The sequence below is a fragment of the Lethenteron reissneri genome, chromosome 64, assembly GCF_015708825.2.
Source record: "Lethenteron reissneri isolate LAM-NWPU_2019-01 chromosome 64, ASM1570882v1, whole genome shotgun sequence".
NCBI lineage: Eukaryota > Metazoa > Chordata > Hyperoartia > Petromyzontiformes > Petromyzontidae > Lethenteron > Lethenteron reissneri.
Genome location: NC_083842.1, coordinates 1,642,741 through 1,667,662, shown reverse-complemented (window position 1 = coordinate 1,667,662; position 24,922 = coordinate 1,642,741). Strand labels below are relative to the sequence as shown.

The 24,922-nt window shown below is 44.3% G+C and overlaps 1 protein-coding gene across 1 annotated transcript in view; it reads left to right on the top strand.

Moving 5' to 3' along the window:
• Window positions 1–24,463, top strand: part of GNB5 (G protein subunit beta 5) — a 68,650-nt gene extending 44,187 nt beyond the window's left edge. The window contains exons 11-12 of the mRNA XM_061577465.1: window positions 11,699–11,865; window positions 18,356–24,463. Coding sequence (XP_061433449.1) covers window positions 11,699–11,865; window positions 18,356–18,367 — 179 coding nt within the window. The 3' untranslated portion in view covers window positions 18,368–24,463. The remainder of the gene's footprint in view (window positions 1–11,698; window positions 11,866–18,355) is intronic.
• The last annotated feature ends 459 nt before the right edge of the window (window positions 24,464–24,922 follow it).

Here is a 24,922-nt window from a genome sequence, read left to right as displayed (position 1 = left end):
CGGGATGTGGTCGTCCTCGTTGTTAAAGAGCTGCTCAGCTCAACGCCAGCTGAACATCTATCACTATGTTAGTTAATATATGATTTAAATTAGTGACATCCATTTTGTCATTTTGATCCGCTAGGTGTTTAAATCTGTCGCTTTTAATTCGTCTAAAATAGGCCACCCGCTGACCTAGATTATTTTGCTATCACTACGCTAAAAGCTCTTGAACCTGGACGCGAGTAAGCTGGAATTTGGGGTCAGCCAGAAAGGTCGCTGCGGGAAATACAGTGAACTCCGTTAACCTGCGGTGGGGGTGGGGGCCTCCCCGCAGATCCTGCAATCTGTGGCGATATGCAAAATAAATCCAAAAATCCATGATGTCAGATATGTGTATTCTTTCGTGGATTTTAGTTTTGGGCTATGCGGCTCCGTTAATTTGCGGTGAAAATTTTACTTATAGGAGGAGGACGTGACCTGGGGACTCCATTGTTCATCGTAAAAAATTGTGGATCGTAGGAGCCCCGCCATTTTTTTTCCTGAAACCCAAATGGAGCATATGTACCACTTTGGTCTCTTGTCAATGTCTTTTGCATGATAAAAAAATAATATCCACGTCTAAAGCATGCACACATGATTAACTGCTCAAAATATCACGTCAGCATAGTTAGTTTGTGCTACATAAACCTAAATCATAAATATAATTTTAAACAAATACATTTTATATTCTTAGGTTTTTTCGGTAAAGTCACCTTAGTAAAAAATTAAAATTAATAAAAGTAAGATAAAATTAAAATAGAATAAAAATCACGACGTGCCTCCGAAACGTCGTGATTTTTATTTTATTTGACTTTTATTCATTTTATTTATTTTTACCTACGTGACTTTACCGAAAAAACCGAAGAATATGAATCCTTGCAGTCACGAAAGCTTCAAATCTAGAAAAAATACATTTCTTCTCTCTATTTACATCTCCGTTTATGTATCTCCATCTATATTTGTCTCTTTGCAGCACAGTTTGTCTTTTTCTATCACGGGCTAGCTACTTTGAACCCTGCAATGCCTATTTTACTGTGTGTAAATATATACATATATATAGTCCCTTCGTGGAGACTTGCAGATATTAGGAGAGAAAAAAACAGCTCCTGAAATTGTGTAGTTCTGTTTTGCATAAGTACATAGACTATTGAAAATAAACCAACAGAGAAACCTCTGACCTGAACACTTATCACGGTGCTAATTAAGCTGCACCCACGAGGAGATGACATGTGTATTTGCAAGAGCAATTCGAAAGCTGCTGATGGTACTTATGACGTGTACTAATTCACAGACACTAGTAGCAGGTACTCTTTTTTTAAATCCTTTATATTAAGCTCGCTTGCTTGCTTGCTTGCGTGCTTGCTTGCTTACGACCGTGCAAACCTTTCGGTCGTTTTTTAACCCACTTCCCGTGATCCAATCGAGCTGACATTTTGCACACAGACTCGTTGTGCGAGACAATTAATGTTCGTGAAAAAAAATTCCTAAATTTTACACTGTTTAGGGAAAACAAATTAAATATTTAATTACCAATTAGTTTAATACTGCAGACAATCATCTGACCCATATGTGGCAGCCATCTCAAGCCAGAGGACGAGAGGACTCTAGCCGCCACGCATATAAAGGATTTAGAGTAAAAAACTTAGTTTTTACGGGTTATACTTATATTCCGGTCTTAGCCCGACTGTGAGTCGGGGCTCGCCTTTTATCCTGCCCAGCGTGGCCAGGCTACACCCTCGGCCCCGCACCCTTCTGGATCCCCCAGGAGGCTCCTTGCCTTGCCCACAGGTGCAACTGGTAGAACATGCTGCAACCCCTAATTCCACTGTTTACCAATCTCCCAGCGGCACGCGCTGCAGTGATTCATTCAATGTCACTACACTTATTTGTACTTATCTATGGAATTCAGTGAAGCTGCGGCACATTGTGGAAGATGTGTTGACATATAGAAGAGCTTTGATAAAGCAGACCCAGGTGCTAAGTGTGCCATAGACACACAAGTAGCCATGGAGACGTTAAAGATACACAGAGGGATCTATGTTATAAAACATAGAATTGTGCACAAACACAAATAACAAAAAGTTCAACACACTCGTCAATAACAGTCTTTAAAGTGACACTATATAATAGGTGACATTTTTGGCAATGGTAAATTTGCATAGCACATAGAGAGCACAGAGAGGCAGAGTTAATCCATGAAGCTTGGATACTATACTTAACACTGTGGGGCCTGATCAACATTACATTTGAATTTTTTTCTGCTAAAGTATTTTCTTAATTGGAACGCGAATGTGTAGCTATTGAGTAACAAACATTTCATGAATTCAAATTTGTTACTAAATAAGCTCATGTGTCGGAAAAGGAAAATGATGAAGTGTTGTGAGCTGTATGAGCTGGAGTTAGAAGGATGCACGAGGAGAGAAAGCGATTGGGAGCAGGTAGCCGAACCATCTCGGGAGCGTGACCTTCGCTGAGTCTATTGGGTCATGGAAGCAAGGGAGGAAGAGGTGTTTGGAAAGGTGGCAGATGACCATTTGTAGAACTTCTCCAGGGAGGAGAGGTCAGTTTAAAATAGGGTGATACATTTTCAGGAATGTCGGGGTCCAGGTGTGTGTGTTTCTTTAGCATCGAATGTTCGGCAGCGGTCGTGATCCAGCGTTGGGGGAGACTTGTTTTTTGTTGGAGATATTTGGAGTCCCGTTTCTATCGTGACAGGCTGGGGGATGTTAATGGAAGGTGGTGAGGAGGTAATAGGATAAGCAAAAGGATGAGCGAACAGAGTCAGACATCACAAAGCTCTTGATAATTGTATTGCCCCTTTCAAAGAAATAGGCCAATTGTTCACACTTGGCAACGACTGGGGTAGTGGAGGAAGCCAGGTTCGGAGGGAGCAGGAGGGAGTGTGCAGTGCTACAAATACATTCAGTATTCCCAGCAACCTTCTTAATCAGGACAAAGCAGTACTGACCGACTGCTCGGTCTTGGTGTGGATTTTCCATCTCTGGTTTTGAATCTCAATGCCAGATTTCTTCCATTGCCTCTCAAGTCTCTTCTCGCGCATAATGGGCCAAGAAGCTTCTCTTGATTGTGTGTCTCTGTGTGGTTGAAGGTATGCATGCATCTGTGGTCTGAGTGTATGTGGTGTGGATTTCTGTGTGTCGGTGTGTTTGTGAGCGTGTGTGTCTTTCTGTTTGTACACGCTAATGGGAGTGACGGCAAAGTGGTTAGTGCGCTGCGCTACAAACCCGGCGACCCGATGTTCGATTCCCGCACACGGCCAGTGACGATTATTTGAACCAGTCCTGGGCCTCCCCTAGGTGGACTCAGCCTCGAATGAGTACCTGGTGCGTAAACATCGCCACTGGGGAGACAAAGGCGGCCGACCTTGGTGCTGGCCACCCAACCCCCTTGTTTGCCATTCCGGCCTTCATAGGTGCTTGCTGACAGGACTTGCCCCAACAGTCTGTTAAAGGCGAAACGGAGGATTTTTGTCTTTGTACACACTAACAGCGCTTGCTCCAACAGTCTGTAAAAGGCTATATGGGGATCTTTGTTTTTGTATCAATGTGCAAGGTTTGTGAGCTCTCTGTGGTCCCCAGTAGACACACACTGCCACCCTCCCCACCAAACTCGAGTGTGTGACCGCAGGGGAATTCAGCCGTGAAATATAATGCACTCTCTCTCTGGTTTCTAATATGTGTGGCAGAGTCCGTGTTAAAGAATGATCTGACATTTCCATCGTTCTCCGGGAAATGGGTATGTGGGGAATCTGAACACCCAGGTGCACCATGAGATTTGGTGTCAAGTTACTCCCCTGTCTATGCACACATGGGGTATTTATGTTCATTGCATAGACACACAATGTATGAATGCTGTGATAATGCATTTTACACGTTTATATGCTGGTACAGGTGTTAATATGGTAAAATAAACCCTCATATGCCATAGGGCTTGGGGAGGCCCTCATCCAGCAGTGGATGAACAAAACGGCCGTACATGCATGAATACGTTTCACACACACCGACGCCTCCTCTGCCACGTGCACGAAACTGCCGGAGTGGGGAAATACTTGTATTGTTTTTGGATACGGATGGACCAGACAATGATACCTAATTCACACCTGAGTGGAAGTCAGTCCATTATCTGAGTTTTGGCTCCCCCCCCCTCTCTGTGCATGTACGAGGGTTGGGGCTGGGTCCATTGAGGGAGCGAAGTGGGGTAGGGTTCGGCGTCGTTGTTACAGCAGTTTCATCCGCTCGAGTAAAGACCCGAGAGTGAGCGCACAGAACGGTGGGTCTGCAACAAGCCTCTCAAGTCAGCAGTCTGGAGTGGGCCAAATGAATGGGGCGGTCACAACGACCCAGCAGTAGCACATTCGCCACTCCGTTGCAGAGCTTTGTGGTTCGAATCCAGCAGCCGCCCTGTGTGGAAACCCCAATTGGGAACCCCAATAGGGGTTCCACATAGCGACTGCTGCCACCTACTGGGAGACTAATGCCCTCTTGCGGATCAGTGCTAAGTCACCTTGTACGACACAGGGAGAGAGGCCGTGAAGGCCCCCCATCCCCCTTAGGCGTTTGTGATGAGGTGCGAAGAAAGGCGCTTTGAGTGGCTTAGGCCATTAAGTGCCAAAAAACGCAAAGTAAAATACTAAATATTTCATGAGAGAAACGGCATTGGTTGGGCCAGGGCCTGATTAAGGTTCCTGTAGGCCCTAGGCATTTGTTTCGTAGGCCTTCGGTGATAATTTTCGACAGTTGGTTACTGCTGCCCCATGTTACTACCACCGCTGTCACTCGCGTGTTTCGTGCGGTACTTTATCCAGCCGCCGGACAAACGTCGTTTCTGATGCGTACATAATTTAGCCTGTGCCCAATTCGATGGGAGCGCGCTGTGTGCCGCAGATAAGCAGATTTTAATTTGGAGAGAAAAAAATGCAAGGGAAGCCTAAAAATATTGTAAGCGAACATTTCTTCAGCTATGTTTTGCTATGATTATCATATCGGATGCCGTTAATTTTCATCGATAACATATTCAGTGTTTTGACAGGACGATCGTATGGTGAGCGCCATATTGCTTTACTTTAGTTTAAACTTAAAAGATTTGTTTGACTGTTATTTTAGGTGTAATATGTACCATTTGAAGATGTTATTGCTAATTTTTCAGTGAAAAAAAATCTCGAAAAGTTCATCTCCGGTGTTCATTTCTCTCACTTTGTGAAAAAAAACATGGACATGTCTGCCTATTTGTATGCACACAGTGGCTATCCTTCCTATATAAATATATTTATTCAAGAAGATATGTTGGTTACATTTTTTATCAAACAAAAAAACACGGTCACATTTTTTTCGTAAGCCCCAGGGCACAGTGCTTAGGGTACTTCAGGCCTATGGACTGTATTTCAAGCCACACACGTGCACTATATACGCACATGTGTGTATAACTAAGGCTATTAATTGCTGATTCTGTATCGCCGCCCATCGTGGATTTCTAACTGTGCGGCTTTTTGCTCCGCTGGATTTGAAACTTCGCGTTACTCGGGAGAGGATGCGAGCCTGGCATGCACGCTCGTGTGTTTCTAGAGGCTTCAGTGTGGTGCACGCGTCCCCGATGTGGTCAAGTGGGGGGGTTGCTGGGTGACAGCGCCCTAGCTTGGCCCCCTGTGAGTTCACGCATGCACAGAGCCGTCCATCCTCTTCTGTGTCAAATCAGCCTCAAATTGGCTCAGTGGGAGCATGCCATTCTCTTGCTGGCACACGTTGCCCACAACATCCCGTTTGATTTGTGTGCGTTTTACACGTGGGTACTGTGTACGGTGACGAGCAGAGCCTGGGTGTCCATCTGGAGACCACCTGTCCATTGAGGGCTGTCGATCATACACTTTTACAATTATTCTAAAACGTTGTGAAAATTGTATTTAAAGAAAGTAACAATTTGGTATAAAATATTGCAATGATTCCCAACGATCTTGTCATATATGCGTACACTCATCAGAACATGTATTAAATAATTTTCATTCCTTCAATACGTGGATTATAATAAAACGTGCTAAACGAGAGAGGCAGCGATGTGCACGGCTTTGTCACGTTCCAGACAAACGGGTGAGTGTAAGGCTTTCGAATCGCAGGTGTACACACGCGTGATCATGACCCCGCGTGACCATGCCCCCTACGTAACCAAACTAAACAATGTTTTATTTCACCAGGTAAGGCCCACTGAGCCACATAGCTCTTTGTCAGAAGCAACTTGGTCACAAATGATAGCTCAACGAAGTGGCTTATCATGTGGACATTTATAGCAGATAAATAATCTAAACGCGTGTTGCTAAATGTGGAGGGAAAAACCGGAGGACCCAGAGAAAAATCGAAGCTACCACGGGGAGAACACGCAAACTCCAAATATACAGACGTCAGGGTCAGGATCGAGCCCACGACCTCCTGTAGACCAGGCGATGTAGTTAACATCTCGCCACCACGGCCGGCCGTGTCCCCGCGTGACACCACCACCATTGCGTGATTCGTCTTGCACAACCGCTTAGAGTTGCCGCACGTGGCCGCACGTGACGTCCTTGGGCCAGACCAGGTATCAGTACCACCCAAGATAGCCAAACTTCAATGGTGCCATTTTATTTGTTACACCAACAGAAGTAGAATAATACGTAATAACCTTTCAAAATGAAGAGCTGTTGAATTTTTCTCGCAGGAAACCTGTTTTTGCACCTATCACAATACAAATTAAACATTCCAACACCTCTGCTGTTAATTAAGACAATAAATAATTTACAAAATGGATGTTTGTCCCCAAGGCATGTATTTCATACATATTATTGCATTTATTCACGCTTGTTCTTCGATTTAAGTGACTTATTTAAGTCTGGAATAGATTGGAGCTATCTTGTTTTATTTCTGTTTCTAGCAGCTTGTTTGCTCATCATCATTTACTGGCTGGTGAGGCAAGTACTGGTGGTTCTGTATTATTTCTGTGCAGTAAAGATATCTAAAGTGCTAACTTTACCCTCAATGTATTGTTAATGTACCTGTTAAGATTATTGGTTAAGGTCAGGTACTACAGGCAAAAATAATTACATCTGTTCATTTTGTCATATTTTATATTTTTTTATTTTCTGCTTCTATAAATTGTAAACTTTCATAACATGCACATAATTTTGTACAAACTTCGCCAAGTAAACAAAGTCTTAAGTTAGCGTTTTTTAGCATCTTTCATCGCAATTTGTCTCCGCATTATAAGAAATAACCTCGTGAAATTGCATATCATTGACAAGCTTATTCTCTGGAGCAGACGTCTAGCTTAGTCACATATGGCTATTTACTTTGCTATGCATAAATTATTGGGGGGGAAGTCACAATACCAAAAATCTCCTAGATTTGTGTATATTCATCTGGTAATTTTTCATTCTGATAAAAGGACATTAATTTTTTGTTGCCTATTCACCTGTAGTACCTCCCCTTAATTTAGTTACGATTAGTTAAGATGAATTTTACCCTTCATCAATGTTAGTTTGGCTTTTGGGTTGTAACCCTCTGCTGCCGTCAATGTGTAACCAAAGTACTGACAGATGAATTCAGGTTTTGCATCAAAGTAATGATGATTTCTGATTGTGCTGTATGGTACAGGTGAAAACTGACTGAATATACTGCATAGACTACTATGCCCAGATGTCTCAGTTGCCCATCACATACCCAGATGTGTACACGGAATTCATGCAAGGAGGCTTCTCAGTTCAACTGGGCTCCACCAATCCCGTTGGCCGAATCCCTGTTGACCAAGCTATAGAAGAAACGGTGAACATAGACACCCAGACAGCCAGAGGGACAAGGGGATTCAGCTTGAAGCCAGGAGCCGTGACCAAATATTACCTAACAGCTGAGTACAGAAGCATGTACCTCAGACAGCTGAGAGACTTGATAGGTCAAGGCAGGTCCAAACTGACCCATTCAGATCTACAGGGTCCAAGGATCAAGAGAGATGAAGCAGATGTCCATTCTCTCATTGATCTTATGGAGAATAACTTGATCAAGCCTATGTCCCATGATGAGACAGATCTCGTTAGCCTCTCTACTGGCACTATGGCTCCACCTGATGTGACCAGGGATCTCTTGAGAGCTCTTGAGATGGGAGAAGAGGCCTACCAGGTTATTCAAGCAAACAAGGTTAGATGAGGACCCACCAACTTGTGAAATTCCACGACAAGATGACCAAGCAAAGTCTGAAGACATTCTCTAATATGAGCACAAAAAACAGCACATGGAAAGAAAGCACAGGATGTGGTTCTGAAGGCAGATAGAAATCTGTTCAGCCACATGATCACCTGTCCCATCTACCAGAAGTGTGGGACACAGAACCGCACACGGTTTGTCGATATCAGCAATCTGGCAAGGTCACTAGGAGACAGCATCTCTGACAGCCTAATTGACTTACACGCCTTCACAGGCTGCGACACTGTCAGTGCATTCGCCCGTCAAGGGAAGCTGAATGCCCTGAAGATGGTGAGAAAGGACGCTTCCTGCCAAGAGACTTTTAGTCGACTGGGGCAGTCATGGAATGTGAGTGACGAGCTGTTCCAGAAAATTGAGCCGTTCACCTGTCGCATGTACGTTGCTAACAGCAGCATTGGCGAGGTGAACGAACTGCGCTGCCAGCTCTTCTGCACCAAAAGGGGAGAAGTCGAGTCCAGCCAGCTGCCACCATGTAGAGACTGTCTCTTCGTGCGTGTTCAACAATCAGGCAGCAATCTGGAAGTGCTGTCTGCAGGCTAACCCTGTGGTGCCAAGCCCTACTGAGTATGGATGGACAGACGATGATGGCAAGCTGGCCATTTACTGGATGCGCTCCGCACCCGCACCAGATATGGTCTTGGAACTGCTAGCATGCAAGTGTTCATGCAAAATGCCAAGCTGCATGTGCCTGTCAAATTGACTGACATGCACAGGCATGTGCAGGTTACAGATGTGTAGTAACCAAAAACTGCAGGATGATCCAGAACCTGACTTTGAACTCGGGGAGTCAGATGACGAGATAGACGAGCAGTTTGAGTTACAGAGGGTGGTGATTCTGATGATATTACTGTGGTAGTAGTACATTGATGCACAGTGTGGTGATTCTGGACTTGGTTACCCTTGTTAACACCATCTAAGTACACACAGAGCTTGATAACAATAATGTAACCTTCTTCACATATACCCATCACTAACGATATATGGGGTTACATGTATCATTGACTAAGTATATGCGAATGTCAATGTTTATAGTATTCAAGTAGTTCCTTACCTCACTATGGTATTCCTTATTATCCTCTGTTTTTATCGTGTATTTAAACCAATAAAGTCCGATCTTGAAGATTTCGTGACTGTAGGAATCCATATTCTTTGGTTCTTTCGGTAAAGTCAAATAAAGACCAGTTTGTGACCTAACTGGCTTTGGTCGAGGTAGTCTTTCAATAATGCCCATTTCATCATTCCGGACGCCTGTCATAGGGTATGGGTATAAAAGTCATGGTAACTACAACTAAGCTGCCACTCCGCAAAGGTTATCATATCAGAATATGTCCCACACACGTGGACTAGACTTTGACACCTAAGGTGGTACCAATAAGTGATTGTTTTCGGTCTGGGCCCATAGACTAGTGGCCCCAGCGGTGCTGTGAACATAACTGCGGGAACCGGTAGGGTGGTGATTATCCTGGTCGCGTACATCGGTGGCATCTGGAATCTTAACCTGTGCTGAGCATACCCAAGGGTGCATGCATTCTTAAACAAGTGACTGTGCCAGATGCAAGGTGGTTCATGTCTTCAGTTTTAACACGTAGGCTTCCTGCGACCAATATCATCCATAATAGAGGTTGTTTTGGGTTCGATCGCGTAAATATATAAATGTGTCGTTTAACCCGCCACCACGCGACACAGCCAACTAGTAAGGGTTGTCACGTAAATAAAACATGACAATTCGTCACTAGTACAGCACACCGGTGTGTTGGAGAGCCAAGCCACAACATTTCGATGAAGCTAGTTGTAATTACTGGCGAAACGTCGCACTCAGATGAGGTCCCACATATAATAGGAGTTGCAGATAATAGGGCTGCAGGTTAGAGGAGTTCGGTAATACAGGTAGTCCTCTACTTACGATGAAGATGCGTTACGACGACCCCATCATGGTAAGTCAAAAATATCGTAAGTCGAAGATGGCCTAGCCTACCCAGGAGTCTTAAAGAATGGTTAGAATTTAGCACAACAGAGCAATTTACAGTACCGTACTGTCTAAGCTATATACTGTATGTATTAATTGATTACAATACTGTATTGCACAGTAAAATGTGAACCAAAAAAAACAAGATAAATTCTGAGCCTACCTATATGAACTGCAATTTAATAGAAAGTTTCTCAGGAAACAATCCTATCTGCATCACACAAGGCGGGAGATGCGTACATCCCGGCAGCGTCCCAACGCACAGTATCGTACCTCGTACGCTACTGCGTTTGCCTGCCGCGCGAAGTGTAAAATATTTAACAATTTTGTCGTATCGCTCTCGCCATCGTAAGATCGAAATATCGTAAGTCGGACCGTCGTAACTCGGGGACTCTCTGTAGTTCTGTCGATACTTACTGTGGCTTGACAGGCGACATGTTTACACCCTCAGGTGATGTTCCACCTCTAATAGCTGCTCACGAACAGTGTTTTGCCCAGGAAAATATGTATCTAGTCGGAACGCAATTATAAAAAGCAACCTTTGTATTTGTAAATTTGTATATGACGTTGTGTTGGTACGAGTATACAAGTCTTGAGATGTGCATTTGAACAACAAAACGCGTTCATACGCCTTCGAGAGCATGTGCTTGGATTCATGAATGCGTGAACGTTTGTGCTTGCATTATTATTATTATGTATCTGTGTTACGCGTGCACTGGCCTGAGCGTGTGTGTTTGCCTGTGGAATTGTAACCGTGGTGTTCGCTAACAGCACTTGCCCCAACAGTCTTTTACGGCTAATCGGGGGATCTTTGTTGTGATTGTGGTAGTGCAACAGTTAATGCGCTGTGCTACGAACCCAGCGACCCAAGTTCGATTCCCGTTCACGGCCAACACCAGTGACGATTATCTGAACCGGTCCTGGGCCTCCCCTAGGTCGACTCAGCCTCAAATGAGAACCTGGTGCCGGTGCATGAACATCGCCATTCGGGAGAGAAAGGACGGTCGGGTTCGTGGTGCTGGCCACCCAGTGCCGGATTAAGCTAGTGCTGGGCCTGCTAGCATATGTTATAAAGGGGCCCTAAATAAAAACACAAATATTAAAGCACAAATGTTTAACTTGCATAGTAAAGTAATTGTATTTTTTGATTTGCTAAACAGCCAGATAATACGATAAATCGCAAACCTTAAACACCCAGTCGTTCGTAAAAGTTGAAGGCGGTATAGTACTATAGTAATAGAGCACGTTCAGAATCACTGAACCGGAATTGATAGCTTGAAAGCATTTAGTGCGGGGCCCGTAGCATATGTATCTACTTTTGCTACTTCGATAATCTGGCACTGTGGCCACCCACCCCCTCGTGTGCCGTGCCGGCCTTCATAGGTGCTCACAAACAGCACTTGCCCCAACAATGTGTTAAGCCTATACGGGGGGGGGGGTGGGTTCTTTGTCTTTGTTGTGACTGTGTGGTTAGGCCGCCTGCTGTTTTCCGGCTATAACGACTACACAATCAACGTGTGGGATGTACTCAAGGGATCTCGCGTCTCCATCCTGTTCGGTCACGAGAACCGCGTGAGCACACTGCGCGTCTCCCCCGACGGAACCGCCTTCTGCACCGGCTCCTGGGACCACACGCTCAGGGTAAGCGGCCTCCCTTCGAACTCAGATCTCGCGGCCACTGACAGGTGATGCACAGGTAACTGCACGCGAGCACACAAAGACAAAGATCCCCTGTATAGCCTGTAACAGACTGTTGGCTCAAGTGCTGTTAGCGAGCACCTATAAAGGCCGGCACGGCACACGAGGGGGTGGGTGGCCAGCACCACCTCCGGCCGCCTTTGTCTCCCCAGTGGCGATGTTTACACACCGCACCAGGTACTCATTTGAGGCTGAGTCGACCTAGGGGAGGCCCAGTGTTGCACACTCGAAATGAAGGACGTGGGAAGGTGCTCCAAATCGAGGGCAAACACATTTATTGTGGTTAATCTGTAAAATGCAACAGCACGTGTGTCACACACAGCATTCCTCAACCGAGTCGCCATTAACCACGTGACTGGTGTACAAGTGCGGTTAATCAATAACCCTGCACAGCCCCCTACAGGCCCAACTCTGTTATCGCATGCTGGTGGACACACGTGCATAGATGTACTGCACAGCACATAAGGACTTTCACAAAACCACACTTTACTCTCTTGCTGCACGAGGAAATAATTAGAAGAGTGGTCCCATTCCTAATGTGCCGCACCAGAACCGATTCAAATAATCGTCACCGGTGTTGGCCGTGAGCGGGAATCGAACCCGGTTCACAAGGTTAGTAGCGCAGCACGTTAACCGCTACACTACCGCACACCAGATCTCGCCAGCCACCGACGGCGACTCACGGTGGTAATGCGCCCGAGCGCACGCACACACAGTCACACACATCCTGGGGCCAGCAGCCAACGGCCACTTGCGACAGCCTCGTCAAGAGTTGTACCAGTGACCGCGAGCATTGCTAAATGGGCTGCAGGGTGGCGCACTGGTAGCGCTCGTTTTCTCACAGCAAGGGCCACCTAGGTTCGATTCCCGACTCGTGGGATTTGTATGTACACCTCCCTCTGTTGTGCATGGGTTTTCTTCCGTCTTTCTCCCATAACTTGAGAAACACACGATGTTAACTGGTACTGGCCAAATGCCCCAATGATGAAAAATGATCTGCAAATTACTCAATTGGGATTACACACCGCAGCTACACCACCCCGTACTTCGAAAACAACTTGGCAGAAAAAGAGTCTTCAGACTCGGGGTTTCCTGGGTACACGAACATAATCATTTGTCTCAATGTAAACTGCACTGTAGCGAGGTTGCTTATCAAACTGAATTCAACTGGAAGGATTAACGTTCTTTTATGCAAAGGGCATTTAAAATTGTTCCAATTCTCCTCTTGGAGACATGGTTTGTATCCTGGTTATTTGCAATGCACATTTTCCCAGCTGACAAGAAAGATGCAATTGCTATTTCTGAGCTCTTGGTCCCACATACATTGTCCCATTAATATGAATTACGTTATTTAACTCATGTTTAGACAAAGTAGGGCACGAGCAACTTCAGAGCTTATGCGAGGTCCTCAGATGCAGCACTGAAGCGTAGACACGGCTACAGTTCGATATTTGCTCATCTAATACAGGGGCAGAGCCAGTGTTGCGCTTGTAAACGGTGTGAGCAAGAATCGTATTTGTGGAAGGGCCCATTTGTGCCTGACAGAGGGCTCCGCTTCAGCAGAGCTCCTGGAAATCCACTAGGTGAATTGCCTTTCCACGCGGAATGGCCGCCTTGACAGAGAATTAATCTTTACTCTTTGCTTCTTTCGGTAAAGTCACGTAGGTGAAAAAATAAAAAGAACCAAAGAGTATGGATCCTTGCAGTCACGAAAACTTCAAATCTAGAAAGAATGAATCTTGCCTCGTGCTCTTTTCTCACAGCTTCATTTATCACTCCCACGAGGTGGGAATAATTGAAGGTAACTAAAGACGACGTGAAATTAATGTTTTTTTTTCTTCCGAGATCACATTATCCACACCTGGTGGGAGCGATAATTAAACAGTGAACGGAACATCTTAACCTGACCTCCCATGTTCCCTCGTATCTGTTAATTTTGTCATGTCACAACTTCTTAAGAGTGGGTGGTAACGTGCTTTTAAGTACAAAATACGGTCACTTGCAGCCCATTTTGTGACGAGGCCCACAAATGCTCAAAAGACCTCAAGTGTCAACTGATTCGGGTCATAGGTCATCGGTGTGAACATCACGGGGCCTGATTTGTGCAGCACATTTGATGGTCTATCGTCAGTCACCGTTCAGAAAGCTTCAAGTAACTCTGTGTTTATACTGAAATCAGATGAAATAGGGAGTGAAACTCGTGTCGCTCTGCTTGCTGAATGCCTGCTCTACGTTCTGCCTGGACACTGACGGTGCTCGTAACGCAACGGAAAAACTCAAAACACAGCACCGCTTTGAAACAGCAGTGTTGTAGCCCATGATATCTATGTTCTAATAAATCACGGGTTTATATAACGCCTATTATTGCAAAATATAATAAAGGACCACGATGTCCGACCGGGGCATAAGTGACACGGCGGTATGATTGCAACCATGCCTTTTTCACTTTAAGGAGGGTTAGTGTTCAGTGATAAAAAAAAGCCGCCTGCAGCTAAGGTATGACTGAGCAGTGATGTCTTATATAAGAATCGGTCGGTGATAATAACTCTTAAGAACTGTTAAGATTGCACAAAAACTACTTGAATGTTGGGGGAGTAACTTTTTACTACATTGCTGTAGTTATATTGTGAGTAATGTCCTCCACTAAAGTGGTTAATTAAATCCATAGGACTTAACAACAATGTATGCAACTTGCCAAAACTTTCAACGAATGTGATGGCCTGTTAGATGAGTTGTTATTGACTAATTAAATATTTGCTGGTGCAGCATTGGCAGTAGTGCACAAGCACAAACCACACAATTCAATACATTCGTCAATACGACTGTGTTAAAAGGAAATGTATATAAGTATAACCCGTAAAAACAAAGTTTTTCACTATAAATCCTTTATATGCGTGGCGGCTAGAGTCCTCTCGTCCTCTGGCTTGAGATGGCTGCCACCTATGGGTCAGATGATTGCATTGCACCATTAAGCAATTGGTAATTAAATATAATATTTTTGTCCTAAAAAGTGTAAAATTTTGGAAAAAAAATGTCACGAACATTAATTGTCACGCACAACGAGTCTGTGTGGAAAATGTCGGCTCGATTGGATCACGGGAAGTGGGTTAAAAAACGACCGAAAGATTTGCACGGTCCTAAGCAATCAAGCGAACTTAATATAAAGGATTTAAAAATAGGCACTGTTTTCGGCAATGGCATTTATTCATAGCACATGAAGAAGGGTCATCTCCCAAAACGTCACCTATTATATACTGTATACAGGTAACGTTTCTTTACATTAAAAACTATCAATTTTAAGGCAGTGTTATTGATTAGTGTGTTGGGGTTTTATCGTTATTGTTGAACGGTTTGTATTTTAATAAAAATGCATTTCAAGGTCATAATGTATTACTATGTTACTTTAATTACTTCCTGTCTTGTCGGATCAGAAGGGAATCGGACACGAGTCTGGTTCGTACTTTGGTGAATTAGGCGTTCAGCTGTTGCGTAGCCAAGTGGTGGCAGTGTTGAGTGTCGCCCTTGGTATGCTTGGGCTTTCTCCTGTACTCAAGTTTCTTCCCACCCATGAATGTTATTGGTCAAACATCCCAATGTAGGACCCTTCCCGAAGAAGGGTAATGAGACTGGGTGAGACTTTCCTGGCTTAATAATTGGCATTGTTATCGTGCAAAAATCAAACATTCCTCGACTGTACTTTCAAAGTACACTAAATGAAAAAAATATCTTGATGGTGGAATGTTAGCTCGTTTTTGAACGTTGCTTTGCAGTATATATTGTGTCAGGTTTGTGGAGAGCATAAGCTGTTTACATACAGTGGCTCTTAGACTCTAGTGTTTTCATTTCACCTGTAGGAAGAGACAGCCATGCTTCTATGCATATACTTTTGCATGCTTTTGTTCTGTACATATGTACAACTCTTTTGCAATCCTATTGCCAAATGGGTCGTGGGGATTGTTTAGTTATACTTCACCATGCTACTCAGTGTGGGTTAGTACCGATTGTAAATGTTGTGGCTTGGCTCTCCAACACACCTGGTGTGCTGTACTAGTGTAGTGAGTCCAACTGAGTAGCAGACGTTGTCTTGGGATCAACACTATTTATTATTACACCAACTCAACACACAGCATCACGTGATCTACACTCGGGTGTTGAACGCCCATCTAACCACGCTACTACGGCAGAACTAGACACGGTCCCACTATCCCAGTCCGGACCACGAGCTGGGTCCCGGACCGCGTGGCTAGAGGCTTCTTCAACCCGACGTGGGTGTTCACTCACCAACAGTCAAGAAAACCCCGAGCCCTACACGGGGCCGCCATTATATCGGCCCGGGCTGGGGCTGGCTCCGCCTCTCGTCCCACCCACCTTCTCGATCTCTCTGGCCCTTTCCCGAAGGCTCCCGAGAGCTCTTCTATACCACGTGACCACCCAGCGACCCCCGTCCACTGGTGGTCCCCTCTCCAATATCATCCGGTCACGTGTCGGCAGGTCAACCAGCGTATCATGCCCCAACTTAACCCTGGCTGGCTGACTCTCTCGCTCCATCACCGGGAGCCCGCACCGCACACTGTACGTGGTGCCTCTGCGCTAAACAGCACTCACCCAAGCCCTGCTAGGACAGGTACTACGCCCAGTAACCAAGTTGCACATAATGACAACACAATATCCGCCGTGGCCTCGCAAGCCCGGCACCAGACAGTGACATTCACAGTCACTACACTAGTAACGAATTGGCCACGTTCTGTTTACGTGACAACCCTTACTAGTTGGCTGTGTCGGGTGGTGGCGGGTTTAACGACACATTTATATATGTACGCGATTTAACCTAAAAAACATGTATGATGGATGATATTGGTCGCGAAAGCCTCCTGCGTGTTAAACTTGGTAAAGATGGGGAAGCATAGTACTGTACAGCAATAGATATTGCTGCAATGCCCTTTGCTGACAGCAGCATGGTGTGTGGTGGTCACCAGGCTCGGAGCGCTGATGAGATGAGAGGCAGATTGGGTCGAACGAGATTCAATCATGTGTTTCTGGATCATGACCCGAATCCAGTTCCAACATGATACAATCTGATTCTCTGTTTCACAGATCTGACCACAGAGTCCTGATCAAGCAGTAGATTACTCTTCCGCGTCAACGAAGCAGATACATTTTAATTATTGTGTAATAATGCACAATGGTTGTTCAATTGTATAGTGTGTTAAGTATTCATAGCCTATTAAATTATCTAAACTCACATTACTGTCAATTCAGTCATTTCACAACACTGTAGATTCACACGGCTGCAGATTCTATCGTTTTACCACTGTTGATGCTGTATTTGCATTACTGTGTGTAAACAGAGCGATGCATTAAAACAAATGTTACCCAATGTGCCGATCCAAACATAACCAGGTGTTAATCAAGTCAGATTCTCATCGATGTTATGAAAGGACAGCTGAACACTTCTTCAAATCAGTAAATGCATTTTAAACACCTCCTCGAGGCGTATTCGTGCTCTTTGGCCTCTAAGACAACACTATCGGCAGGCAAGCTCACTCAGGCGTATGCCTGCACACCTGCCATGCTACCATTTGTGTGCTCTGAAGCAGGCCCATTGCCCAAAACGTCACCCATTATATATTTTCCCCTTAAAGTCCACAGTGTTATTGCCGAATTTGTTGAGTTTGTGTTTGTATGTAGCCCTATGGAGTGGGGTGTGAGACACTAACGTGAAGCACAAGCGCTTACGCGTGTGAGTGATGTCATGCACTCCACCTATGAACATGAACAAGATGCCATAACAAGGGCATTGCTTTTATATACTCCAAGTACAGAGAAGACCAAGTAAACTAGAATGTGTGGGAGAAAGCGCTTGCACCGGATTGCTTGGCCACCTTGTTAAGAAATCATTTCATGGCTCTGACATGAATGTATTTCAACATTATTCAACGTTCCAAAAATATTAAAATACGCACAGTATTACAATACTTTATACAAAGAGTAACAAAAAGTAATGTATCTCCTTACCCCACACCCCCCTCTCTATCTCTTCCTCCCCTATTTTTCCTCCCCCCTCTCTTACCTATATAGCCTCTTGTTACAGCAACCCTTTTGCCCGCTTCAGCAATTGTTTATTGCTGTGGTTGTCCCACCTGATGACGGACGCTTGTGTTGCGCCCGAAACGTCGTGATTTAATTTATTTTATTTTATACCTACGTGACTTTACCGAAAGAACCAAAGAGTATGGATCCCTGCAGTCACGAAAACTTCAAATCAAGATTGAAATATCTCTACAAGTCTTTTTTTCAGTGGGACTTTAATTAAAAACCGACTGGGGGTCAATAGTTTACTGTGTTCTACTGCTTCACACCGTCGCCTATTCACCACCGCGATGGGAGTCCCTGATGCGTATGTGTGCGTGTGTGCGTTTTTTTCTCCCCACAGGTTTGGGCCTGACGTTTGTTCAAGCGAGAATGGACAAGGTGCACCGTCTTTTTTTTTCTTTTCTCCAAAGTGTTTTTTTCCAGAGATTCATGTTTTGCATGTCTAGCTGTCAGTTTTCCCTTACCGGCACAACTGCTTTCTGTGGCTGTCGTGATGATCGTAACGGTGCAGTTATTATTTTATTTGGAACATCCGATTTTTAGGATGGCACCAAACAAATGTCAACGACTCATCCCTCCCGAATTTTAAGATTTCACCTTTCACGTTAATCTCAAATAACCCTGAATGTGCACCAACTCATAATGAAATAAATCCTTTCCGTGAGACTGTGACGTCTCCTGTTAATGTTATATCCAAACAATGTTCACTCTTTGGATAAAAAGAATCCAGCCTAGTTTACTTGCATCTATAAACCTGAGATGAACCTATCTCCAGGGCCGGACTGACACACGGGCTTTTATGGCCTGCAGCCTGGGGCCTCGAATATAGATGGGCTGCCCACACTATATATACCATGTAGAATACAATATATTGCATAAATAAGTAGCGTGTTACTGTGTGGAATCGGAACAGCTGTATTCAGCCGGAGCAGACTGCCTTAGCTGAAGAGGGGCTTCAAAACCAAATCGATTACAACCACGGGTTTTACCCCTCACACGGATCCCGGCAGGGCCCATCCATACATCTTCCCAGGAACAAGATCTATTCTAAGCATATTCCGGTAGGAAGAGGTAAATGTCTTCCTAAAACTGATGTTGTAACTCCGAAACTCTGAAAACTGCTCAAATGTAGCGATGTATCTGGAGTGAAGTCTTCCTCCATTGTGGCCAGTGTCTATCGTGCAATTAGAAACATGCTGAGCTCTAGTAGTTGCAGTAACGCCAAGAGCTCACTGAACCAGTCTCTGTTGTCTTTAATGTCATCACTGCTGCTTTATTCTGCTATCACTATAATGGCACAGCCATAACGAGTTTCATGGATATGTTCTGGAAAATCTAAAATTTACTCAATCAAAGTGCGACCAGGTGGAGGTCAGTTTCCGTGCAGTGAGGCAGTGGTGTTAAATCTCAGGGCACAGTCACACCTTGAGGTCGACACAGCAGTAAAGTAGCTAAATAGTGATGAGGCAGTAGGAGGAGAAATAGAAGTATGTGGCTTTGTTGCTGAGATGTTGACCAAAGCGGGGTGGGGGGTGGGAGATGAACTGCACAGATAACGATGCTAGGAGCAGGTAACAGTTCCCACATGACTGACAACAACTATGATACCATTAACAATAGGGATACATACTCTTTGTTCTTTCGGTAAAGTTACGTAGGTATAAAATAAAATAGATCTTTCCTGAAAATTTTGCAGAAGGAAAATCAAGCATATTTCTATAAGATACCAGTGCTTCAGGCAGACATATCTGCTGTCGGGCAGTTAATAGAGAAGAGCTGTGAGTGTGGAAATTCTATTTTTACTTATTTTGTAGGGATTAAACCGGCGTGTGATTCCATTGACAGAGATAAGCTATGGGAACGTATAGATTGCTACAACCACTCCATGCAAAATAAGCTGACCGCTGCAGAATGTGCACACCAGAACGAATGCCGAGTTTGTTGTTTGAAGGAAAGGCATGGATTGAGGAAAGGAACAGCTGTTTACCAGGTGCCTACTTTACCTCCATCTTCATCAGTGTCTTTACGGGGTGTGTATTCACGAAGACAACGGATAGGGCAGACACTGTAGACGGCCATCATTAAAAAAAATGCACTTCAAAGATTTGGGGCTCAATTGAGGTGTTTTTGACCATAATTCCACATTGTTTGCTTGAGTTACAGATGTTTTTATGGAAATATGTTTTGATTTCAACATTTGCTATTAATTCTGGGTAATTCCCATAATTAGTAAACCACATTCGCTCCACTTCAGTTTTCCTTGCGGATTGTGTTGAAGTGGCCATCGTGAAGCTAAATAATCGCAGGAACTTTTCACACCTTGTGTGCTGTGATTCCAGCTCCAAACTGGTGAAAGTGGCCACTCTGGGGCAAACAGTTTGGGCATGGTGGCTGACTCCCCTGTCTTCGTGTGTGGCTGTGGCGTGCACACATCCTGCAAACACATGCAGAAACCACAGCATTACACGAGCTAGAACCTCTCACAATGGCGTCAGAAGCAGATGAATTGTTGCAACCCAGTAAACCTGAAACGTTGGGATAACATTGGTCCAACGTTTCCTAGCACATGCCAACGTTGGCCCAACGCTGCATGTTTACTGGGAAGCACACACTGATGACGATGCTTGTGATGATGATAGGGATGAGAAGTATTGCCATGTATTTCTCAAGAAAAGCCTCTTTGATTCTCAAAACTTTTTTTAGGAGAGACCTGCATCGGGATGGTTGGCCAAATCCATTAAAAAGTGTTTTGCCTGTAGGAGGAATTCAGGTATTCAGAGAAAACTCGCGCATATAAGGGGATAACGCTGACATTTCCACAGATGGGTTCACTGACCCAATTGCTATTTTGTAATATCCTGGCAACCTTGTGAGTTTTACAAATCTGCACGACCCACCAATATGCTGGATTAGGCAGTCATGCACCACGAGGCTTGCTTGCTGTTGCTGTGCTGATGTCCGTTCATGTAATGACGACGATGACGCTGAGGATATAATACAATAACAAATGAAGGATTTTCAGTTTTTCATCGCTTAAAGACAAATAGTACCTCAACGTGCTTGGCTATACATTGATAAAATACAAAGCCCCGAGTGAAAATTTTGAAAAATACGGGAAAGATATAAAAATAACAATGAAAGATGACAATTTAGGATAAAACAATTGAGAATGAATTAGTTCTGAATGCAACCACATCTTAAAATGCTGTCGAGAAACAGTGGCTATTTAAAACAAAATTAGAGCGTCTAACACATCCAGCCAGCTTAAACCCGGGATGGATCGCAGGCAGGCCAGCATGAATGTTTAAAGACGGCGCGTGTATTTCTGTAAAGGGGTCCACTTTTCGTAAGCGGAGAGCAGGAGAGGGCATAACTGTGGCCGAGAAGACCTGAAGCTTCGTGTGGAGCGACGTGCCAGGCAGCTTCCACACAGCGTTAAGCAGCCGTTGTGGTGATTTTGTTGAGAACAGACACATCTCTGACAATGTAGGGGGTTGTCCATTCGAATCAACGCGGTCACCGTGTCTATTTACTTGATGCCTGATTTATATATATATTGAAAAAGGTATTTATTTTATATCTGTCTCTCCTCACTGTGAACTCTAGTTGATGCTCACCTCCCACGTTCCCTCTTCGAATGCCAAATTTACCAATCATGTTTTCGTCTTTATAACTTTCACCAGCTTTTACCATGACTGTCGCCCATTACGATGTTGTAATGCACTTCGCTCTCGTTTAGCAGTCGTTTCCTTATACATTTTTGTCTACATCCTAATCACGGTGGCTTTCTGTTGGAGCGTATGCATGATGAAGCTTTACCCGCAGTGTTTTGAGAGCCTTTTGTGTGGTGCGTTAAACAACTCCGGACGATTCGTGAGCTCTTAAACTAATTCCGAGTTGTAAGTAGGAATCCCTCTCCATAATTACGAGCATATCTCCCTCTTATAATATACAACGTCGCTACTGTTGGCTGAAACCGACCACGCCCCGGTTTGTTCCTTAATTTATCTTCCGTCCATACTCTTTGGTTGTCCCACCTGATGACGGACGCTTGTGTGTTGCGCCCGAAACGTCGTGATTTAATTTATTTTATTTTGTTATACCTACGTGACTTTACCGAAAGAACCAAAGAGTATGGATCCCTGCAGTCACGAAAACTTCAAATCTAGATTCTATTCTGTCTCCAATTGAACGAGACGTATTTTCCACACGCAGTCTCCAAAGTGTTTGCGGCAATGGTTAATCACCCAGTGATTCCTCGTGTTCCTTACGCGTACACATTTCCTATGCTATGCTGCCATTAAAGATGAGGTCGGAGTTGTTGTTGCCGGAGGCCCCGGGTTTCAGGCTGCACTCCACCCGTGGGACAACGTGTGACCTTACTTCACCACGCTGGTTCAGTGCGGGTTTGGTTCAGATCCTCGCCTGGCACGTGATCCAGTCACACGCGAGGCACAGCGTGACATAGGCGTACTTATTTTCTTGGTTCTTTCGGTAAAGTCACGTAGAAGGGAAATCACAAAATAATAAAAATAAAACAATAAAATTCACCTGATGATGATTGCTTGTGTTGCAATCGAAACGTCGTGAGAATTTAATTGGGTTTTTTATTTATTATTTTGTTATTTCCCTTCTACGTGACTTTACCGAAAGAACCAAGAATATGAATCCCTGCAGTCACGAAAGCTTTAAATAGGCGTACTTGTTGTGTATCCGTGACGGTATGTTATCATGTAAAGTTAATTTAATTGACTCATTGGTTATGTTAACTCTGTGCATGTGTCAACAAATTGTTTTTGTTGCATCATCATTATTTATGTTTGGGGAAAAATGAGTAGCACCACTTAGCGAGAAATCAGTCCGGATTTTTCCGTGAGAGTGGAAGCAGTGATGAGACCGTTTCACGCGTAGGCTTTCGCGACCAATATCATCCATAATAGATGTTTCTTTGGGTTAGATCGCGTAAATATATAAATGTGTTGTTAAAACCCGCCACTACCCGACACAGCCAACTAGTGAGGGTTGTCACGTAAACAGAACGTGGCCAATTCGTCACTAGTACAGCACCACACCGGTGTGTTGGAGAGCCAAGCCACAACATTTACAATCTGAGTACGACGTTTCGCCAGTAATTATAACTAGCTTCGTGGCCTGTCCAAATGAGGCTCAGTTTTACTTGAGGATCTGCAGTACAATCTTTCTACATCACGCAACGAAGTTGTTATTTTTAGACTTAAAGATGAACACAATTGTCTGCTATCTGACGTGCAGGGCCGAGATCTGTACAATTTTGTTTTTAATCTAAGCCTGTTCCAGTGGTCAAAGGAAAACAAAATGTGAAAGGTCAGTTCTGAAATGCTCTGCTATGAGTGCACACAGGGTAACTGGGATTATTGACATTCATGGCAACACGCCGAGGTACACCAGCCTCTGGGTAACATGCTTCACCTGCAGTATGGAAGATCAGCCATCAGCAGTGTGTCCCCGCCGTAGCAACAGAACCCAAGAGAGCCCGTCAAGGATAAATAACAAAAAATTCAACACATTTGTCAATAACACTGTGGCCTTAAGAGTATATAATAGGCGACATTTTGGGCAATGGGCCTTCTTCATAGCACACGTACACAGAGCCCAGAGAGGTTAGCTGATCAAGGATACGTCATCAAACACAGGTGTGGAACGGGGACAGCGGTTATATAAAGAGGTCAATGTCCGTACGGACCCAACAGACTCTGCATGGGGGAACATTGACGTCATGTCCCACTTAAAACAAGTGTCTACCCCAACCCTATCGTATGTTGTTCATAGGAAACCCCCACAGATTCAACAAGATGAGTTTGCATGATGAAAAGGATAGATTTGTTGCAGAATTCCTGATTCAACTGCTATTATTATGTATTTTTTTTATTCTAACAGCCAAAAATTGTGCAATGTATCTGCAATTGCAGCCTATCACGGATGCTCATTGCTCAGCGAATTTTACAATTACAAATGAATGTAGAATTTTAAACATGATCATGATACTATTAAAATGAGCACGTTAACATGTTTTACCTGTTAAAAGTCACCATTTGATGATCGACTGATCAGGTGTGATCCAGTCCAGTTGATCACTCTGTGATTAAATTCTCATCGGACCACCAATTATCGAATACGAGGTCAATTAATGTGAACCGAAGCGTTTTTTTTTTATCCAGATAAAAGATCCGTTCCAAAAACGGGTATTGGCATCACCAATTACGATGGGTTTTACCGATAAAGATGTATTTAAGAGATTCATGTCTCATCGGATTCTTCCGGTCTAAACAAAATATTGCGATGCTCTGCGTCAAAGTCACCCCCGCCACACGCTGCCGCTGCTGCCGCGTGCGTGACACCGTGTGGAGTGAACGCCGTGGTGCAGGTTTTACGGCCTTGGAGGGTCGTCCATAAATGACGTCACGCACCTAGGGGGAGAGGGGGGGGTCAGACATTTGTGACGATGTGTGACGATGGGGGGGGGGGGGTGTTTGAGAAATGTGACGTCACATCAAAATGCGCAACTTTGAATAAATATAGACAACACGTTCTACTTAATTAAAAAGACTTTTTTTATAAAAAATGTTTTCTCCTACAACATCAGAGTGCAGCGGCACATTAAATACGTACTACAATGACGATAGTTTAAAGCGATTTGAAGCATGTTTTATATTTTTTTTGGTGGGGGCAGAGCTTTGTGACGTCATTTGAGGGGGGGTCTGACTTTTTGTGACGCCGTGTGACGAGGGGGGGGGGGTCAAAAATCGTCCAAAATCGCCTGACGTCATTTATGGACGGCCTTTTGGCCGTGTTTGATTAATTATACAAAGACAGCTCCGATAAGCACGGTTGACTATGTACGGTGCGAAAAAAGTCAACATACTAAATG